The following is a 21,741-nucleotide window of genomic DNA, read 5'->3' on the forward strand; positions in this document are numbered from 1 at the left end:
TCAGCCTACCACATGCCCTTACTTGCTTGGATGGCATTTTCCCAATAAGACAGTTGCCGTTGTGGTTGTGGATAAAATGCAACAGGGTAATATGCTGTTATCAGGGAATGACCACACCTAAGAGATCACAGAGAAGAAAGCCCGCATGGGGTTTTGGAGAACTATCCCATCTCAGTCCTTTCCTCTGACTGGCTCACAAGTGTCAGACCTCTTAGCTCCCAACCTCGTCTTCTGGTGAGAGAAACCCTGAAGCAGTGCACTTGGATAGGAAGTGTTGCTAGAGCTGGGGATGTTGCTGCAGCTGGGATGAATGCACTGGATGTGGCTGCAAAGGCACGCATACAATAAGGGGATAAAACTCTTGAAATGTACAGCTGCAATTGAATTTTTTATAACTGAATGCCAAATAGTGAGTCTTAGGGACATTTTTCAGAGGGGACATTTGTCAAGTCACCACTGGATATGACATCTGGAAGAGAAAAAGTGCAGGCGTCTGGGGCTTTCTCAGTCCTTTCTGTCCTCTGTGCAGCCGCTTCTCGTGGGAATCACTTTATCTTGATGTTTGTTCTCAAGATCAAAAGCAGAGAGCTATTCTAAGCCTTGGGGTGCAGAGGTTTGATGGGAGAGATAGGTAAGTAGGCAGGTGCGTGGGTTCTCAGAGGATATGTGTGTATGTGGGAATGGGAGGGTGGGGAGGGGATAGTAAGGCTCCCTGTAAAAAGGGGATCACTGAACTTAATGGGTGGGAATAGGTATTAGCCAGCCAAAGAAAAGGGATAAGGCAAAGGGAGACAGGCTCAGCCCAGAATTGAAATAAATTTCAACTCAGACATCTTTTTTTTTAAAAAAAAAACAGTTCATAGAAATGTTTATATCATCAGTACATTTGAGAGGTAGTTAGCTGTGGAAAAATTGCTTTTCCTCTCAATGAAAACTGAGGGTGTCATGACCATTACAGACACTGTTTTGAGGAGAAGGGTCTTGGGGCATCTTGTGTGATAGGTTGGGAGATGGCTTCCTAACAACACTAGATGATCTGGTCAGTCTGCATTTACACAGGGCTTACCAGTCCGAAGAGGCTTTTGAAGGTGGAATGATTTATACAGTCCTCTGTGGGCTTTGAAATCCATCTTTATCAGAGGCAACAGTACTTACGGGGTAGGGAGATCTGCATTCCTCACTGGTAGGGTCAACAAAGAAGCATGAGTGCAGAATGATTCAGAAATCGGCTGTCCCCATGAAAGGCATGCCCCCTCTCTCCTAAACAGTCAGGGAGCAGCCTGAGGGCAGAAAGAGGCTGTGGAAGAACAGTGCCTGTTGCAGCTCCCTGAGCTTTGTCCTGGATATGGAATCGTATTCTGTGTAATCCAAACATTAATTACATGTGACAAAACCAAAGCTAGCACTGAGAACCTCCGTGAGACATGACAATGCAATCAGTTCGGGGTTGAAGAGATGACTCAGGGAAGTATCTTCCACATGAACATCTGAGTTTGGATCTCCAGCACCCACGTAAAAGCTGAACCTGCGGGTTGGGGTTGAAGCTCAATGATAAGTACCTGTCTTTCATACAGATGCCCTAGGTTTAATGCTTAGAACTACCAGTACCAATCAATCAGTCAATCAACCAATCAAACATCATCAACTACCACCACCACCCCCACTACCACCCCCACCCCCACTACCACCACCACCACCACCACCCCCACCACCACCACCACCCCCACTACCACCACCACCACCACCACCCCCACTACCACCACCACCACCACCACCACCACCACCACCCCCACCACCACCACCACCACCACCACCCTCAGCCTGTTTTGGGGGCTGATGAAGTGGTTTAATGGTTAGAAACATTTCCTATTCTTACAGAGGACCTGAGTGTGGTTCTCAGCATCCAGCACCACACGTAACTGCAGGTCTGGGTGATCCAGTACCCTCCTTTGGCATGGGGATCTGCATTCACGAGTGTGTGTGTGTACACGAGTGTGTGGATCCTCATTTCAACTCCATAAAGTTCCTTTCTTAAATATTACTCAAATGTAGTTTTCTGTAAGTGGGAGAAAGGCACTAGTACTTATTTGAGTGCCTGCTGTATACCAGAGCATTACATATCTTTACACATATATTTATATAATAATTTATTACAAAATATATGTAACATATTACATATACTTTCCTAATCATTTCTCCTAACACTCTCATGAGTTCTTTATATCCTCTTTAACAGAGTAGAAGATAGAATTCAGGTGAACCAATTATTCAGGGTTAATGTTGGGCTGGCACCTGAGGTTGGGTCTCTGTGAAGTTCCCTCTTTGGTGTCTTAGGTTCTCTGTTGCCTGTCAACAAGACACAATCCAGGAAACGTGAAGGTTAATGCTGAGCCAGGATTTGAGCCTGGGTCTCCATATTACTCTCAGTTTGGATCACTCTTCACCGCTTTGCTGTCTGAACAGAGGATAATCCAAAACGTTATGGTCCATGGACTCTGGCTACAAAGGCAAGTCTCCATATGTAGCCATGCTTCCAGAGGGAGCCTAGTATGCAGCATTTGAAAATGATTAAAACAGTTCACACTGCTGCTCCCATCAAACAGATAAGGTGTGAAGGTCCTCCAATTCCTGCCCTTCCCCCATCTCCTTCTCCTGCCCTGTGTTATCTTCATTCTGTCTGACAAAGAAAGAGACTGCAGAAACTTAGCAGAGGTGGTTTTGAAATATCAGCCCCAAATGATAAAAGGCTTTAATTTCTCTAATTAAACAAACATATGGCAATTAGAGCAAATAAATGATATTTACTCCTACACAATGCTCAAAGAAAAAAGAAATTTGCCCGAATCAATTAGTGTTTTCTAGAAGAAGTCATGTAACTAATGGGAATTTTGGAAAGAGTTTTAGTAACTCATACTATGTTTAATAATAAGAACTACAAATTAAAAAAAAGTCCCCCAAGTCTTTGTATCCACATGAGGAGCATTCTCATGGGATCCTTTCTCCCCTAACTATGTGAGCATTCTCATGGGGTCCTTTCTCCCCTAACGCACGTGATTAAATACTGTATTAACTGCACTTAGAAATATGCTAAATGCTTGGTTCAGTTATTGTGCAGAATATACATTTGTAAATGGCATCATACTATAACCCATAAAGACATAAACTTGTGTGCTAATTAAAAACCAAATTAAAATATTATGTAGACTGTTCACAGTAAAAGCACTTACTGAGTAAGGTAGATGCCTTTTATAGCAGTATCATATTATGGTCAAATGAGCAACAAACTCTCAGGCCAGAAGCTCCACTGAAGAGAAAACAGGTTATTTGAATGTACATATGAAAGAACATGTGGTGAAAATAATTACATCCCTTGGACAGCATTTAAACTATGAATATTGATGTAATCCCTAGAAGCTGTGTCCTAGGTTGAGGCTTTTAAAAGTACTTATTATTTGATATATCTATGTTATGTATTCTATATAATGACATATTATTTATTATATCCTATATATTTATTACATATACTATATGATAATATAAAATATATATTATATGCCTACATATTATATTATATAACATATCAGATTATGTTACATAATCGTACATATTAAATTACATATATTTTATATTATGATATATAGTATATATTATACATAATACAATTATACTATATACTATATACTATGTACCATATACCAATATAATATATTATACATTATGCGTATTATATATTATACATTATATATTATATACCTATATAATGAGATATTCTATATAATGTATTATATACAATTATATTAATGTTTTGTATGTATGTATATGTATATACTTTTCACCCTAGATTTTCTTCTCTCATCCTTCCTTCCTCTCCTGTGGGAGACCTTCTCCTAACCAGTTTCTCTCCTTCTTTTATAAGACTTTGTGTTTGTGTGTGTGCACATGTGCATGTGTTATTATGGGTAGTTTATGTGTGTGTGCAAGCGTGCGTGTGTGCATGTGTGTGCATCTTTATGTGTGTGTGTGTAAGTATGGCCCTCTGAGTTTAGGGATGCTTGTATCTGTAGGTGGGAGGTTGTTTACTGCGGTATAGGTAACTTATCAGTAACACCCCCTCCCCTAGCAACCATTAAACTCTCCTCGGGGAGGGGTGGTTTCCCTCATGTTCGTGGGCCCAATCCCGTATACACAGCATCTAGAGATTATCTCAGGATTCATAGTTTATGAATATCTTACTTAAACCCTTCCCAGGACTATGTTCTCTGAGGTCACTAGGTCAAATCATGTCCAGAAGACAGCATTTTATAGCAGCTCTCCCCGTCTTCCAGTTCTCACATTCTTTCCACCACTTCTTCCATAATGGTCCTTACATCCTGCAGGGGATGAGCGCTCTTGTGTATGACACTTGGACTATATGTGAGTCTCTTCACTGTAAAGTGAAGCTCTACTGCTTCTTCAAGTCTAGAAAGAGTCTTATTCTCCATTCCCCCAACTGTGTGGATTTTTAAATAATATTTATTTATTTACTATAAGTACACTTCTTCAGACACACCAGAAGAGGGCATCAGATCTCATTACAGATGGTTGTGAGCCGTCATGTGGTTACTGGGATTTGAACTCAGGACCTCTGGAAGAGCAGTCAGTTCTTTTAACCATTTCTCCAGTCCGTTGGTGTTTTTTATAAGCACAGTTTCTCTATGTAGCCCTGGCTGTCCTGGAACTCGCAGACCAGGCTGGCTGCAAACTCAGGCTGCCTGCCTGAGTGCTAGGATTAAAGATGTGTGCCACCATTGCCCACCTTATTTCGTTTTAAAAGATACTTGATTAAAATTATGTATGCCAAGTGACTGGAGGCTAGAAATGTCAGGTCTTTCTGGCACTGGGGTTATAGGTGGCTCTGAACCACCAGATATGGCTGCTGGGAACTGAACTCAGTTCCTTTGCAAAGGTAGCACGTGCACTTTATCCCCAGCCCTGCCTTTTTCTTCAGTTTCTTAGTGGTGTTGGTGGAGATGGGTTCCTAGGATACAGATACTGAGGTCTTGCTTGGTGATGAATGACAGTTGCTTGTTTCTGGATAAGGTGTGGGCTAACAGGTTCGTGATACTAGGAAAAGTTTCTAAGGCCCTTTCTGGTTGCTTGGTAGTTTTTCTGGGAAAGCTTTGCATTTGGACAAGCTACTGCCATCCAGCTTTGAAAGGGTAGGCTGGTTGATCTCGGTAAAGTACGTTTGTTCTGAGCCATTCTAAACTGAAAAATAATGCACCCTTTAAAACTGTTACTTTTATTGTTTCCTACTTTTAGGAGATGGGAAGCATAAAACAGTGAAGGAAATAAAATGATCCGACCTACTCATATTTTGAAATGTGTTCCTTTTTCACTTACTACCCCATTATACATGTAGACGTATATGGAACATGTATATGTAAATATATTTGCATACATATATTTCTCCACAGACATGTATATCGGCTGTACATTGTGCTAAGTTCTGTATCGGGGGAGAGCACCCAGTTCTAACTCTTCAGCATCCAGGGGTTTGTGGGTAGTATATTGAAACACCCAAGGAGCAGAGCAGAGCTAATCTAGCTTTCAAAGCATTGCATGCAGATTTGGTGACACAGAACATACAGATAAATATTAACTAAACATTCACACATATGTATAATTGCCACTGCTATTTAGTGCTATCAGAAAAATAACAGACATTTAAAGAGGAAACTATGGTCAGTTAATGGGTAAAGTTTCCTCTTTAAAGAGGGTTTGTGACGCGCTCTCAAACCTAAGGAGAAATTACATGAGAGGAAGTGTGGCATTCAATGGAGGAAATTAACTTCCAAGCAGAGGGGGCAGCCATAGGGAGATCCTCAATGGGGGAGTGAGTGAGAGGAGGCGCACTTGATGAACAGGAAGACTATGGAGAGGGGCCCGGGGCCACCAGGTGTTCCTGTTCTGGTGGAGTTTAGTTCTTGTTACTGAGACAGTAAGAAGCTGCTACGTTAGTATTTAAGCAATGACGAGACCGATGTTTTAGAAAGACATACTCAGCAGCAAAATTGTAGAGTGAATTGGAGGAAGGGCTGTGGGGATTTGAGTTGAAAGTGCGAAGGCTTTGGGAGTAGCACAGAAGCGTGGAGAGTTAGTGGTTTAGGCAGTTCTGAGAGGTATCCCGTATAGTTAAATATAGATACATTTTGATTGTAGTCTGGGTTGGAAAAGACAGCCTGTCCTACAGCACCACTAAGCTTTTGGCCTGCTGATTTCACGGGAAGGTGACTTCTTTGCAAGGAAAGACATCAGGTGTCAGGCTGGAAGACAAGCTGGGGACCTCAGTTTGGCACAGCGCTTTAGTCTTCTACGTTGGAATATGGGTAACCGGGTGGATGTGGATGCTGAGGGCCCCTAGAAGTGGTCAGAACCAAGAGGTACAAAGTTTTGTGGTCCTTGAGGAAGATGGTAATTGAAGGTGTAAATATGAATGATGGTGAAGTGCCCCCGGGGGATCTCTTTACTGTCTAATTTGAGGAAGTAAATGCTACAAAATGTTTCACAAATAGTTATCTTTAGTTTGGCGTTATGAATAAAAGGACTATGAAATAATTTTGAGCAAAAAAGTATATTTTCTCTTATTGCAACTGAGTATTTCATTTTGCATTAAACAATGACAATGAAAATAAGCAATTTTTAAGTAACATTTGTTTCAAAAATAATTTAAAAACTAATATAACATTGCTAAGTACTGTGCTGTGCTAACCATGGCAACAGTAAGAACTGAACAGTGACAGTCTGGTTTTGCCCCTATCCTCTTTCTACACTTGCCATGATAAACTCTACAGCGGAAGCGATGAATCATGGGATTAAAACTCTATGAATCCTTGGAATGTGCTTCTGTGACATTTAAAAAAAAATGCCAAATAAAAGTGTTTAAGAAAGCCATTACACTTTATAGGGCTTAGAATTAGCTCAACTTTGAGAGGAAGACTATTTGCTGGAGCTTTTGTGATTAAACCATTTTCTAAGAGCATTAATCTTAAAATTAAAATGCCACTGGTTCTGTTTGATATGTTTTTTTTTTAAATAGGGCTCTCAAGCCTAGGATTTTTCTTGTGACTCAAATACAGTTTCATAGAAGGGATGAGGAGTAATTTGTTCTGCTTTTAGACATGTTTACTTTCTAAAATATTTAAATTTATTTAAATTTTTTTTTAAAATGAGAAATTTATATATAAGCACTTCATTTGAATCATTCCTGCTATTCCCTCTTTCTCCTAACGCCTCCTGTGTTTCCCTTCTCCCAAATTCATGAGCTCTTCTTTAACTATCATTACATATATATGCATATATGTTTATATGTTTGTATATGTATACAGTTATGTATAATGTAGAGTCTATTGAATGTTGCATGTCACATGTACATGTATCCATGGATGACCATTTGAAATGGGGCATCCATGTCCCTGGATGCAACTGGATCACTTGTAGCTCTTCATCCAGGTGCAGGAATGCCCTTGCCATGCTGGCATGTCAACTGATATCGTCATTGTACCGGTCTTCTTCAGACACTCATATTGGGATTTCAATTTCCCCAAATCTTCATTTTCCATTCCTCACCAAACTCATTGCAATTATTTTAACATACTTAATTTTATATGTTACTTTCAAGTGGTCAGATCATGTATCTTTGTCTTAGACTAAATATTTTTTTCATTTATTTTTCCTTAGTTAAAATATATTTTGTTTTCATACAGTATATTCTGATGACTATCCTCCTTTCCCTAGTCCTCCTAGTTTCTTCCCACTTCCCCTCCCATAAAGATTCACACCCATTCTGTATCTCAGTAGAAAACAAATAAACACTAAAGGACAATACAAAAATAAAGTAAGATAAAGTAAAAGCAAACAAATTGGAATAGGGAAAAACAAACAAACAGAAGGAAACAAGCTCAGGAAAAGGCACAAGAAACATAGAGGCAAAGACACATTCAAGAATCCCATCAAAACACAAACCAAAACCCACAGTACATATGCAAATGTATAGGGTAAAAAATTAAAATAAATAAAACAAAATTTAAAAAAAATAAAGCCCAGACAAAGAACCTCCACAGACTCTGTTGAGTTGGTTTTCTGTTGGCTGCCTCTTGCTGGGTTATGTGGTCTACTTTTAAAAAGTTTGTTCCCAGTCTGGAGAGATGGTTCAGTTGTTAGGAGCACTGTGCTCTTCCAGAGGTCCTGAGTTCAGTTCCCAGCAACCACATGGTGGCTCACAACCATCTGCAATGGGATCCGATGCCCTCTTCTGGTGTGTCTGAAGACAGCTGCAGTGTACTCATCACATAAATAAAAAGTAAATAAATTAAAAAAAAGTTTGTTCCCTAGTAATCTGGCTTTCACTAGTGTTTTCTGCTCCCTTTTAATCTATATTTTTATTAATTTTGTATCTTATCTTCCTTTTTGTTAATTTGTCTGTCTTATTTCCCTAAAGAACCAATTTCTTGTTTTCTTAATTCTAAGGGTTGCTCTTTTAGACTCACCTCTGTCCTTAACCTGTACTAATTATTGCTGTTGACTGTGTTTGGGTTTGTTGTTTTGGATTTCTAGAGTCTTAAGGCCCATCATTAAGTTGTTTATTTGGGACAGTTCTGGTATTTTTAAGTAAGTCCCCACAGCTTTAGGTTTCCCTCCTGGACCTGCCTTAGCTGCACCTGATCAATTAGGTAGGCTGTGCTACCAAGCTACTTTCTATTGATGCTTTTTTGAATATTTATTATTGAGATGTGTTTCTTAGAAACAACATAAAATTAAGTCTTATTTTTCTTAACCCATCCAGTTAATCTTCATTGTTTAATTGGTGAGTTGAACTCATGTCAGTAAGTAGTCTTTGTGAATACTTTGTGAATCCTCTGTTCTGTACAGTAACTCACTGCATTCTTGATGCCAAGATCTAATTCTCATTATCTATAAAACAACCTCGAATATTTGTTGAAAAAAGAGAAAAGTGTCTCAGATTATATAGTATAATTTAGATACACTTTTATTCTGAGTTACAGCTCAACCTAGAGCAACTGTATAGTCTCTATAGTTATGTTTGGTTTTGATGTAAAGTAACTGTTGCACCACATTGAATACATAATGACTAACACATATGCTTTATCTGGGTTATGAGGAAAAGCTGTGAAATCGATAACCATGACTTCATCATAAAACTGAAGGACCAAACTAGTATCAATACTGTATTTATATTCAATTTAGTAAAAATATTTAACTATGTTGACAACCCTTTTTAGTACATGAGTTCATCCCTGATATGTAAGGGATTTAATTGTTAACAAATTGCCCTTGAACATAAAACAAAGTATCTTTAATTACTCTCGTGTCTCTGATAGTTACATGTTTTGTGTATTGAATTCTATGTTAGCATGAATAATTTCCTCTGGGGTGGGAGAGGTGGCTCAGTGGTTAAGAGTGCGCTGACTTGCTCTACAGTGAATCCAAGTTTGGTTCCCAGCACCTATGCAGAATAGTTCACTATCACCTATAACTCTAGCTCCAGGAAATATGACACCTCTGGCCTCTGCAAGCATTTGTACTCATGTGTGCATATATATACACAGGCACACATGCACACACATAGGTACACCCAGTTTTATTTAATTTGGGATTATAGTTTAATTTCTTCCTCTGAATGTTTCCATATACCCTTTCTCATTTTCCTCCAAATTCCTGATCTGTATTTTATTGCATAGCATGAAAATATGTATATATTCATACATGTATATTCACAAATATAATCTGTTCAGTGGCACAAGTCATGTAGGAAAGATTATGGTAAGCAAGTGAGTTTTCTGGAGATGGCCCACCATTTTTCATGGCTGCGATGAGTGTGCTCTGAGAGGTGTGGAGCCCAGAGACTTTGTCCAGGATTGCTTCTTGTACCTGATCTGCCTTTCCTGCCACGATTACATATCTAGTGATTCCTGGGCATTAGCTCACCCTATTGATCACTTCCTGCAGATCAACATGAATGTTCATGAATTAACACTGTTTATACTGAATAATGACCTTATAGAATTCCTTATTTGATTCAAATAATGTTAGGAAAAAAGTTTAAAGAGATGGTTTTAGTTTTTTTTTGCCAGAAAGATATTATACAGTTAGAATCAATATTAAAATGTGCCCACTCTGCATAGAATAGTAAGTAAAGGTAGCATAATGAGTACAATTAGCTTTCATAAATTGCACGAAGAAGAAAAATAGGCTTGGAATAGATTTGTGATCAAAGAAAACCATTCACTCTAGGTCAGGCCCAAGGATGAGGCTACAGGTGTGCACTATGAAAAAGCAAGGCCATGTGAAACTATTGCCTTGAACTTATAATGAGCTTATGGAGTGGAACACTGCTTTGAGCTTACTATGGTCATCCTTCTGTAACTCCCTTTTGTGTAACATTGTATCTGTGAGGTAGTTTTATAAAGAACTATTGTCTAAGAAGGTATAAGAAACTGAGAAAATTAAAGTGTGCCTGGGATCTGCTCCTTCCTCTGTGTGTGTGTGTGTGTGTGTGTGTGTGTTTGTGTATAAGTATCTGTCTATCTATTTATCTCTCTATATATATCTGTCTGTATGTTTGTACATACGTACATATACATATATGTATGCATATGCACTTGTGAAATAGATGAAACAGATAGTTGCACCCAGTCTAGTGTTAGTGTGTGTGCATGACTTCCTCTTTATCCTCCTTCTTTCTCTCTGGCTCATGAGTTAATGAGCTCCAGCCTCTCCCGTCCAAATCTGAGTGCTAATATTTAAAAACATTTAGCTTGCTTAGTTTACATTCTAAAATACTAAAGCATTTTTATTGGCATTAAGGTAATTTCTAAAAATGCTATCTCCATACTATAAATTGAAATATTTTCAATTATGTAAGTTTGATACATATTTTCTTTATGACAAGTAAAATTATAGGGTACAACATGAGTTTTGATATATGTCTTCAGCGTCAAATTTCCAAATCAAGGTTTTGAATACATGTGTAGCCTCACAAACTATTTTCAGTGTGCCAAAACAGTAAAAGGCCTTTACTTTTCAATTTTTAAGTCTCAAATGCAGTTTGATTACCTATAGTATACAATAGATCTCCTGGGTTTCTTTCTCCTAACTCATATTTTGTATCCTTTGATCTCCCATTCCTTAGCATCTGGTGGCCATTATTTTGTTCTCCATTCCATGGATTCAACTCTCTCAAATTGTGGGTGTGAATAAGCACACCCACTGTTTCTCTCTGTGCATGGCTTTTCTCAATTAACCTTCACACATACACACACACAGACGGTCACAAATAATAAAATTTCCTTCTGTTTCTAAAGCAGTCCACAGTTATATACATACATTCTTCTCCTATCATTCCATTGATAGACCAATGAATAATCAAATTCTTGAATAAAATAACAATATGTGGATTTTTAAAATCATTGTGTATACAAATGGGAAAAATGATCTACAAATAAAAAGTGGGTCTATGTAACCTTGCAAACTTTCTGCAAATTGAAAATAAAAGGAATTTAAAATCAATATATATTAATAATGGGAATCTCTCTTCGTCCCTGTCTCATATCATAGATTTTGAGCCTGTCAAACATTGGAAGCTTGAACCAGAGAGACTACTGACCAGAGATGCCTGAGCATCAAGGACTTGCTTCAAAGGTGAGTTGAGTGAATGTCAACACAGGTCAATCCTGCATTGCAGGGAATCCTGCGTGCTCAGGAACCTTCCATGTGGTGAAGGGAGAATCAGACCTACCCAGGTATGTTCCTAAGTTTCCTATAAATATGATCATGCTTCATTATTTGAGTGTAAAGAATAAAGGTGCTGAATTAGTCCATAGAAAGGCTAGGTTGTATAGTCATTTATTAATTTTGAGATATTAAAAGAATAAAATAGCTATCCTTTCAAGCATTAAAATGAGATCAAAATGGAAGATATTAAGCTGGGATTGTCACTTATAAATGTGGTTTATTTAAAGTTGTGTTAACCTATAAAGTAATTCAGAAGGGAATGACTTTGTGCAGGCTATGTCTGGGATATCTTATTGATTACCTTAAATAATTAATCTGAATGCCCTTGAATGGTGACTGCTACATTAAGGTTTTCAATATTTTTCCTTTCAATATTTTACAGCTTTTAGGTACTTGAAATATGAAGTCTACCTGCACATGAGTGGCAGGATTTGGCATTTGTGTATTTTATCTGAAGTGTCACGAATAAACTGCCATACAACTCTGGAGCCACTGAGTTGACAGATCACAGTAAACTAGACCTTGTGTATGATCATAAAAATACAAGGATAACAGAAACATAGCTGCCTTTGGAGGAAGAAGCTATGAGGAACTGAAGTTATATCCACTTCAAAGTTAGTATCTGTACTTTATGATAGTAAAAACTAGCCTGAATTCACACTACTACTCTTAACGTTTAACGTACAGTGTGTATATAGTTAAAGGTGGAAGGAGGGGCAAGAAGGATAGCTCAGTGGTTAAGAGCATTTGCTGTTCTTCTGAAGGACTTGGATCAGTTCTTAGGTCAGACAGTTCACAACTGCCTGTAACTCCAGCTCCAGGGCATCTGTTCCCTTCTTCTGGACTCCATGAGCATTCACACTCATGTGAGCATATATAGACCCACATGTACACATATTTAAATAAGACAAAACAAAGTGATCTAGTTAATATAAGCAATATCCTTTGCTCATCGTTTCTGTGAACTGATCTGTGTAGCTGTGTTCTGACCAGTGTTTCACATTCTAACATTAATGAACTCCTACTATCATGACTAAATCTAATAAATCCATTACCTACTAAAATGATCATTGATAATAACCAAAGCTTTTCTTTAATAATGCTGCTGCCTTGAATATATCTAACAGTAAATCTTCATAGGTTTAACACTGTCCCACAACCCGTACTGGGTCATTAGATTACTTCTTCCTACTTTCAATGCATTATCTTACAATATACAGTTGTCTATGTCCTCACATACTGAGTGAATATTAATATCATATTACTAGTGTTTTATCATTACTAGGTAATGAAAGAAGTAGGCAAAACAACCAAAAGTGTTTCATGAGCTCAATATACATCCATTTATTAATGCATATGCCAGCGATTGCATCATACTAGGCATTTGGAAAAGTCATTAACAAAGCAGTCGCCTAAGATCGAACACAAATTAGTCAATCTCACCAGCTTGTGTGTTTTCAGATCCAGAAGCAGAATGGTTGAGAGAGATGGCACTAAATCGCTCTGCTCCTCACATACTAAACCAGCATGTTTGCAAAACACAGTCAACAATGTAACAGCGTCTTGATCCTGGGCACATAGGGAGTCTCCTCACAGCTGTGGCTGTAAGTTACAATGACAAAGTGATGTTCTGCAGCCAAATATTTAGATACAGACTCTGGAAAGTCAAATCAGAAACAAAATCCAGACAATGCAAGTATCTGTAACTAAGTAGCATTTGGGGCATATAAAGAAGACGAGTTACAAAATCATGAGTCATTGACTTTGATTTTATTTTACATTTTTCCCTCCTAAATACATATGAAGTTGTGAGTTTTTGGGTTTTTTTTTTTTGCAATCTATTGTAGTGCTGCATTCAGCATAAACCATTGAATATCTTTAAAAGAAACATCTGGTTGTAGAGTGAAGTAGTCATAAGTATATTGTTAGTATTTTCCTTCCAACAAGTTACTTATCAAAGGAAAGTTAAACAGTTCTTGCATTCCATGACTTTCCAAAGAATGAATCAGGGTAAAGCTGAGACATAATGCTACATGGCAAATGCATTAGGTTACCTTTTTTTTTTCTTTTCTTCTTTTTAAAATTACAAATGTGATGAGGGTGGGGCTGGCAGTTTTAAAGAACACAGTTTCATCAATGTAGTAACCATTAACAAACTATTTAGCATTGCTTTGTGTAAGTTTTGCCTCGAGAGCATTTCTTCACAGTGATATTTTAGAAAGGTTAGGAACTGGTCAGCATAAAATATTTCCCACCTTTTCTATTGTAATTTGTATGCAAAAATCATCACAATATATCTGCAACTATAAAATTACAAACTTTCTAGAAGTTGCTGCATTTCTAAGTGTGGTAGAAAACTGGATCTGCAGGGTGTCTACAATAAGGTAAGGCTGAACGGAACAGAAGAAGTTCAGTCAAAAATGCTTTCTGATAGGTCGCTCTAAATTAATCTAACAAAGACAACCAATGGACAAACTCAAGAATGTATTTTAGTTTTCTTCATGGAGAAGAAATTGGTAATGAGAAGAACATTGTAAAAGATTACCTTGATATTTCACTTTACATCATAATTTTGGCACTTCATGGAACATTTATTTCTCAAAGACCAGAACTGATATAAAAGTTGTTCACATACATTGTAGACATTGTGGTTGATTACTGGCAAACATCAAAACGCAGTGGGTTTAAACATTCCCATGTATTTTCACATGCATGTAAGGGTCACACAATGGGAGTTTATGAATTCTCAAAGATAGTATTTGGAAGTCTATGTTTCAGGCACTCTCGTCAATAGACCTCGTTTCAGACTTAAGTCTCACAAACTCTTTAGCGACATCGTCACTGGTTCTCTGAGAGAGTATTCGAAGGATGGTTAAACCAGTTTCATCCATAGAGAGATTTTTCAGGAGAGGGTACCATGCCCCGTAGCTCCCTTTCTCTGCTATATTCTGTAACTGAATGACTGTCATTCCAATTATTCGATCTTCTCGGGCAAAGCAGTAGTCCTTAACTGAGAGGTGAAGTTCATAGGCTCCTGGGCGGTTCTCATTACCCAGAATGCTGTATAAATTAAAGACATAAAAAATGAGTCAAACTTCTACTCGTGGTGCTGAAATACTGTTAAACTTCACATATAGCTTGCTATATGGCCAGGTTTATTTACATATTAGAACATTGTTAGATAAATATTGCTTGGAAATCAAATACATACTTTCCCTTAGATATAAAAATGATCTTTATTGCAGATGCAGCAGACTTTTTGACATCATCCTCTACAATGTTCTGAGCTACACTTATAGATGTCCTGGGGTATCTGTCCCTACTTACCTCATTGATGGTAAGTGTATCAAATAGGGTTGGCAAATGAAATATTATGTTGTATTTAGTTATTAGATACAGAGACTCTTGATTAATAATCACAATAGAACCTGGGTAAGGGATACTGTTGGAAGAATATATGTGCTATTTCTTTGTCAGCTACTAAGGGTATTTACCTCTGACTCCCAGAGAAGCTTCTCTATCCAGGAGCCTTTTCTCAGGAAAACAGACATTCCTAAGATGTATAATTGAGGCATATCTCCAGGGTACATCAGTTTCAGCAGGGGCTGGCACTGCAATGGTAATTCTCCCCTTTGATAATAGTGAGCCTGTACTAGTACAGCCAAGGACAGCGTGCTATATACAACAGCATGTCAGGGAGGTAAGGGGTGGGATGCGGGAATATTTTTCCTCTAGCCCTTGTTTTAATCAATCAGATATTCCCATCTTTCTAAAGAATACTCATCTGTTTGTCACCAGTAGCAAGTTTCAAATTCCTGTTTCTACTTCTAGGCATTTTATGTAGCCAAATGTTCGTCTACAGATAACATTTGGGTATTTGTTTAGAGGCGAATTGAAATCATACAAACAGGCAAGAATATGGTATTCTGATGAGTAAAAAATAAAAAGACAAAGCAAGGAGTGGCCATATGTGTTAAACATGATGGTCTTCCCAAGAATATTGGTTATGGTGCCTTCTGATATTACAGCTGAAACTTTGCCCAAGTGATTTCCAGAAAGTAGATGTTGTAGATGTTAAAGACATTAAAATTAGATCAAGGTTCTTGTGTGGCTTGAAGTTGGAAGGTTACCGTCCTGTGAGCTGGTTTGTTAGCACCACTCTGGTTATTGGGGTTCTTGATACATATGGGCAGGAGACAAGAGCTCACAACATAGCCTTGGCTAGCTGGGAACTTACTAGGAGACCAAGCTGGAATTAAAGGTGTGTGCCCAAAGTGAGTGAGTTAGTAAAAGCATGGCACTTTAAAGGGAATGTTTGGTGGTGTGGAAATCTCTTGGGTTCTGTCCTATTTTTTTTTTTATGCATCACTAGGTCAGCTCATTTAGACTTATAGGAATAAGATTATAAGGGAGAAAATTGCCAACTTAACCAATTATGTATTTGATATATCTTCTTAACATGCCAAGGGATTGCCAAATGCATATATTTAAAAAATAATTCTTGCCGTCATTGTCACCTGACCTAGGGGGTCATGCCTCAGACCTGGGTTATGCTTCCACCCTTCACCTCACAACGGAATGCTGACACATGGCACTGCAATGCTAGAGTTTGCCACATTCCACCTCCCAGCAGGTGGTGGAGTATAAAAGGACATCAGAAATAAAGTGGGATCAGGGTCTTTGCTACATTGTTTTCCTCTTATGCCTGCCTTGAGTGGGCTGTTTCCCTCCATGGAAGGTCGCTTAAGACATTTTTACTACCCCAACTTTGGTGATGTCCTTCCATGCCTAGCTTTCAGATACCTCACAGTCGTCCTGTATAGACATGTTTGTGAAGCCGGTCTCAATTGTCATTAAGGCTTGTGTTCTACAGATGTAAATTCTTCCCTCACATTCAGAATGTTCATTGGTCTTTCCTTCTGGCTAGTAACTATTCTATCTCCTGCCTGGACTATTGCAATGGAAATGTACATAAAGGGTATCATCCTGTACTTGGTCTGGTTTCCCTATACAACCACCACCACCATTTAAAGACACATATTTGCTATTTGCCCCTTCATTTGGAAAAACCCTCTAGATCCCCACCCCCTCAAGAACTGAAAATTAATTATACTTTCAAGTGAGGGTTCACCAAGCTATTTAACCATCCCCTCTTTCCTATTATATCCTGTTTCTTTATACATGGTATCCTTTCACTTGGCCATGACAAACAACTGAAGGAAGACATTTCTGTGATAGCGAAAGCCAGCGACTATCTGAGTCTAGTGCTCAGTATCCATAACCCTGCCTGATACGCACAGCTGCTGTGGTAAGGGATCAAAGCCCAGCTTGAGTTGTTTGTGAAGAATAGGAGAAGACAGGTGGGTTTTACTTTCCACCCTGGCTCCTCCAGTGGGCTTTAGCTGCAAAACAACTAGCATCTAGTTAAGTGAACTAGCGCTATTTTGTTTGACTTACAACTGGAAGGTTTCGTTGTACTTCGGTGACCACGTGTTACTTTTTGTCTTTGTCCCTTGTTTTCTCTTCTTGTCTCCCAGGCTGGGTCCCAGCATGCACACTTCCACAAAGGGGCGGAACATGGCGGTGGTCTGCCAGTTTAGGTCATTGATCGCAATCACTGAAAAGCAGGAGCAGAGTTTTAGCAAACGAGTGTGTTGAAATGAGAGCTTCTGCCTCCTGATGGGGGAACTTGGCCTTGGAGTGCACATGTGCCCTGACCGTACCAACAGGGAATCATGCCACCAGCTGAGACACTGGATGCCATGAATGGTACGGAGACAGAAAGGTAAACACCCTGAGAATTTTTCATGTTAGACATTAGGGAAGCACAACCTCGAAATATTTAGAAAATAGATTAAACGGAATTCTATGTTAGTGCACATAAATTCAATATCCATGCAAAAATCAGATCATAATATATTAAAAATACTTTTATAGCCAGTATTATTTACAAAACTTCATCATGTCATTTAGTTTGTTACTTCTTTCCCAGCTGTGAATTCCGTCACATACCAAATGCTGTGGCCATTTTCTATTTCAGGACTCATAAATGATTCTAAATAAATATGCTTACGTCCCCCTGCTTGGTCTTGGCGATCAGCAGAAAAGTATCTCAAAATTTCTACTGCTGAAGACTGAAACTCTTGGGCTTGATATGTGCATAAGTTTAAAAGACTCTGAAGGATACTGACACCAGGTCTTATATCGGCACAAGTGCTCCTTGTTTTCCTCACATATTTTTCATGTAGTCTTTTCTAATCCACGGCAGTTTCAGAACGCGGTGCAATTAAAACATTGGGAGACCACATTGGATACTGGAAATGACCAAGGCCACAATAAAAACAGAATATGGCATGCTCAGCGAAGTGGTGAGATATTTAATGAAGCCCTTCAGTTGGAAAGCAGTGCCCATTGGTGTTTATAGCATTGAGACATTTATTAAGGAAGAAAACTAGTTAGAAGTCCCATAAAATAAGCAGATTCTGTGAATATAGTCAAATATAATTTCTCGAGTTATATTTGACTAAACAATAAAACAAATCCACTTTTGAAATTTAGTTACCAGCGCATCAAGTCTTTACATGTTTTGTTTTTCTGAAGACATTTTGTGTCCTGGAGTAGTGTACATTTAAAAAAATGTATGTGAGAGAACGGATAGCTTTCGTAAGATTTCCGTGGATGTTGAAGGTTAATAGGTGCTCTATCTGAACCCCAGATGTACCTTTTACAGTGACTTTATGCTCTCCAGTCCCTGGGGTGGTGGTGACATCCACATGGACAGAGATCTGGCCTACAGCATCTTTGGAGGAATGACCTGCAAACAGAAGAAACATACTGGCTTGAATGTTCAGACTACGCATCTGTGGGGCATCTATTTTCTTTGCCTAGGGAGGAGATAGTTATTCTATTAATATCTCATGTTGGACACTGATTAGTGCTCACAGAGTTTACAGTTCGAGTTGAGTAGAGCTGTCCTTAGTCCGGTTAGTGCAAATACTAAATGCTATACACTCAGTGGAAATTCATCAGTTGCCGAATTCCTACCACCATGAAAGTGTTCAGTTCCCCCTTGCGGGGCCAGAAAGCCATGCAACTGGGTGTGTGGGGGAGTGAGGTCAAAATCTCCCTCAGACCAGCAGGAGTAGGACTGCTTCCTCCCTGCTTTGGGCCTGTCTGTCCTCCACCACCCTTGAGATAATCACAAAGCCTGCTGGTCAGATTACAGGTTAAGCTTCCTTTCTCCCTAGAAGAATGGATCTAGCAAGCACCTGGAATTCTTCTTCATGCAAATGAAGCATTCCCAGCCCCTCAGCCCTAGTCAATAACCCACCCTGAAAACCCTTACTTTTATAGTCCTTGTAGCCCCCCACCCCAATAAAGAGAGTTTTCCTACTGAAAATCATGTGGAGAAGACTGTTTCTGAGACTCATGTTGACTGAGATCCTGTCTAACCCACTGGCCTGCCCAGGCTAGCTTTGTGCCTTCCAGTTCAGCCCAGGGTGCAACAGCATCTTGTTATCTAGAGAAAAGCAGACCAGAGCCAGCACCACTTCTCCTGGTTGCGTTGTTACTTTGTACTCTCTTGTTAGGAAATTTCTACCCAGTGACATAGCAGAGCCCTGGGAACTAATACAAAGTGACTCTGAATGCCAAGCTCCACCCCCTCACCCCATAAAGCTCAGCACAGGACAAGAGCTACCAAGTGTTCTCGACATATGTGTGCTTAGAGTGTACATATCTACATCATCTACAAGGTAGGCAAGTCCATGGTCACAGTGAGTCATGGGCTGAGCGGACCTAGAAGAATGCTTGTTGTTTAGGGTGAGATAAGTGAATTCAAGCCATTGCTGCCATCTTAAGCATCTGAGACCCACAGAATCGATTGTGTTGTTCAACCACAGTTTTCTGACTTGTAAATTGAAGAGAATGCCAACCACTTCCTATACCCACACTTATTAATATATCATTTATAAACACAAATTTGAAGCATATACACTATTAATTTTTACCATGTACCCTTTCCACTTTAAAAAAACTGTGACATTGGCTTCCTACTACACTGTATACGAAGCTGCTACCAACTGTTGTGTGGTCTGGAACTTCATAATGCAAACAAGGAATCTCTCTTGAAAATGAATCACTGAGATGTTTTAAGTGAAGTTATCCCTATTGATATGCAACACGATTCTACTTAAGAGACCCTACAGTTCCACCAGAAAATGCTTAGATTTAACAACCATTTTCAGTAAAGTGGCAAGATACAAAAATCAACATACGAAACTGAGCATCTTTCACACATACCTATAACCTATAACAGGCTGCCTGAGAAATGAGGAAAGCCATCTCATCATCCCCCTTCTCCCAGTAAAGGTCCCAGGAATAAACTCCACCATAGAAGAAAGATTTATAAGGTGACAACTTCAAGGCCCTGACAAGAAGTTAAAGGGGACACCGGATGATGTAGAGGCTCCTAGATCCTGGGTGAGTAGAATTAACACTGTGAAGAATGGCCACGTTACCAAAAAGTCACCAACAGACTTAGTGAAACTGCCATTAGAATTTCAGTGACAGCAGATATGGTAGCAGAGGCAGGTTGGGCCTCATTGAGTTTCAGGATCGTGCCAGTACAGCCAGGGCTTTGCAGTCAGACCCTGTGTCAAAGAATAAAATCCAATGGCATTCTTTACATAGCTAAAAGATAATTCTTTAAAAAAAAAGGAAGCATGAGAGACCACATAGAGCCAAAACAATCCTAGGTAGAAAGCATATTTCAGGAGATTCTATAACTGAGTTCAAACTATGCTGTGTGTTAGAATTAAACGAAGTGTGGTAGTAATAGGAAAAACAGGTAAACTAATGGAATGAGATAGTCCAGAAATAAATCCACACAGCTATGTGCATATGATCTTTGAGAAAGGGTATCAAGGACACATACTGAGATTTGGTTCAGGAATCCTGAATTCCTGAGCTTTCCAGAGGAAAATGTAGAAAGTTACAATTAAGTTGTAGGTACAGGCAAGGATGTTCTGATCAGGACTCCCATTGTTCAAGAAACAGTCCTAAGAGTCAATATACAAGACCATGTGAAATTAAAAAGTTGCTGTGTAAGGGAAGCCATCTTGGCTAGCTATACTTCAGACATCTAGACTACATAAAAAAGAATTAAAATAACTAAACATAAACCCACAGAACTGCCGGTGAATAGGGGGTAATAAGATTACTAGTTTTCAAAAGGAACATAAAAGGCCAATAATTTTTTTAAAAGAATGCTCAGCATTCTATTCAGAAAAATACAAACAAAAACTACTTTATGATTCCATATCACTCCATTCATGATGATCATGACCAGAAAGGCAAATGACAAGTGCTGGAGAGGCTGTGGGGAAACAGAACCCTTGTCCACAGCTGGTGGGAGAGTGAAGTACATCCACCGAGGAAGTTCCTAAAACATTAAAACCAGAACTACCACGTGACCCAGCTATACCTCTCCTGGGCATATACCTGAAGGAGCTCATACCCTACCACAGAGAGATTCGCTTGTCTGTGTTTATCGTCACCCTATTCACAATAGTCGGGGTGCGGGGCATAGATGCTCATCGACAGAAGAATGGATAGGGGAAATGTGGCACAAATACACAGCAGAAGTTTTCCTCAGCAGTTGAGAAGAATGAAATTTGCAGGAAAATGGTGGAACTAAAAGGTTTGCGCTGAGTGAGGTGACTCTGTCTCAAAGACGAGCCAAGTGGTCTCATACGTGGATTCTCTTGTTTAATGTTTGTATTTACCTAGAGAGTGGGATGTGAGATTGTGTATTGACTCTGAACCTAGGTTGGAGACCACAAGATGGGAATGAGGTGTAGAGGTAGGGGGAGATCTCCTGGGAAATGAGAGTAGAAAAGAGGTGGGGGGGCACAGAGGAAGGGGAGGAGGGAGGGAGGGGAAAGGTGA

The 21,741-nt window shown here is 39.1% G+C and overlaps 1 protein-coding gene and 1 long non-coding RNA gene across 3 annotated transcripts in view; one reads left to right on the forward strand and one right to left on the reverse strand.

Annotated features, from left to right (window-relative positions):
* Positions 1 to 13,112: 13,112 nt before the first annotated feature.
* Positions 13,113 to 21,741, reverse strand: part of Unc13c (unc-13 homolog C) — a 426,173-nt gene continuing 417,544 nt past the window's right edge. Inside the window, exons 26-28 of one of the 2 annotated variants that reach the window (XM_063264996.1) lie at positions 18,515 to 18,607; positions 17,251 to 17,410; positions 13,113 to 14,853 (exon numbers count right to left, since the gene is read on the reverse strand). In XM_063264996.1, coding sequence (XP_063121066.1) covers positions 14,568 to 14,853; positions 17,251 to 17,410; positions 18,515 to 18,607 — 539 coding nt within the window. In that variant the 3' untranslated portion in view covers positions 13,113 to 14,567. 2 annotated transcript variants of the gene reach the window in all.
* LOC102554551 (uncharacterized) overlaps positions 13,263 to 21,741 on the forward strand; it is a 35,537-nt gene continuing 27,058 nt past the window's right edge. The window contains exons 1-4 of the long non-coding RNA XR_001839455.3: positions 13,263 to 13,397; positions 15,039 to 15,130; positions 17,331 to 17,578; positions 20,159 to 20,274. This is a non-coding gene — a long non-coding RNA (uncharacterized LOC102554551). The remainder of the gene's footprint in view (positions 13,398 to 15,038; positions 15,131 to 17,330; positions 17,579 to 20,158; positions 20,275 to 21,741) is intronic.

This window comes from Rattus norvegicus, chromosome 8 (genome assembly GCF_036323735.1).
Source record: "Rattus norvegicus strain BN/NHsdMcwi chromosome 8, GRCr8, whole genome shotgun sequence".
NCBI classification, from domain to species: Eukaryota; Metazoa; Chordata; class Mammalia; order Rodentia; family Muridae; genus Rattus; species Rattus norvegicus.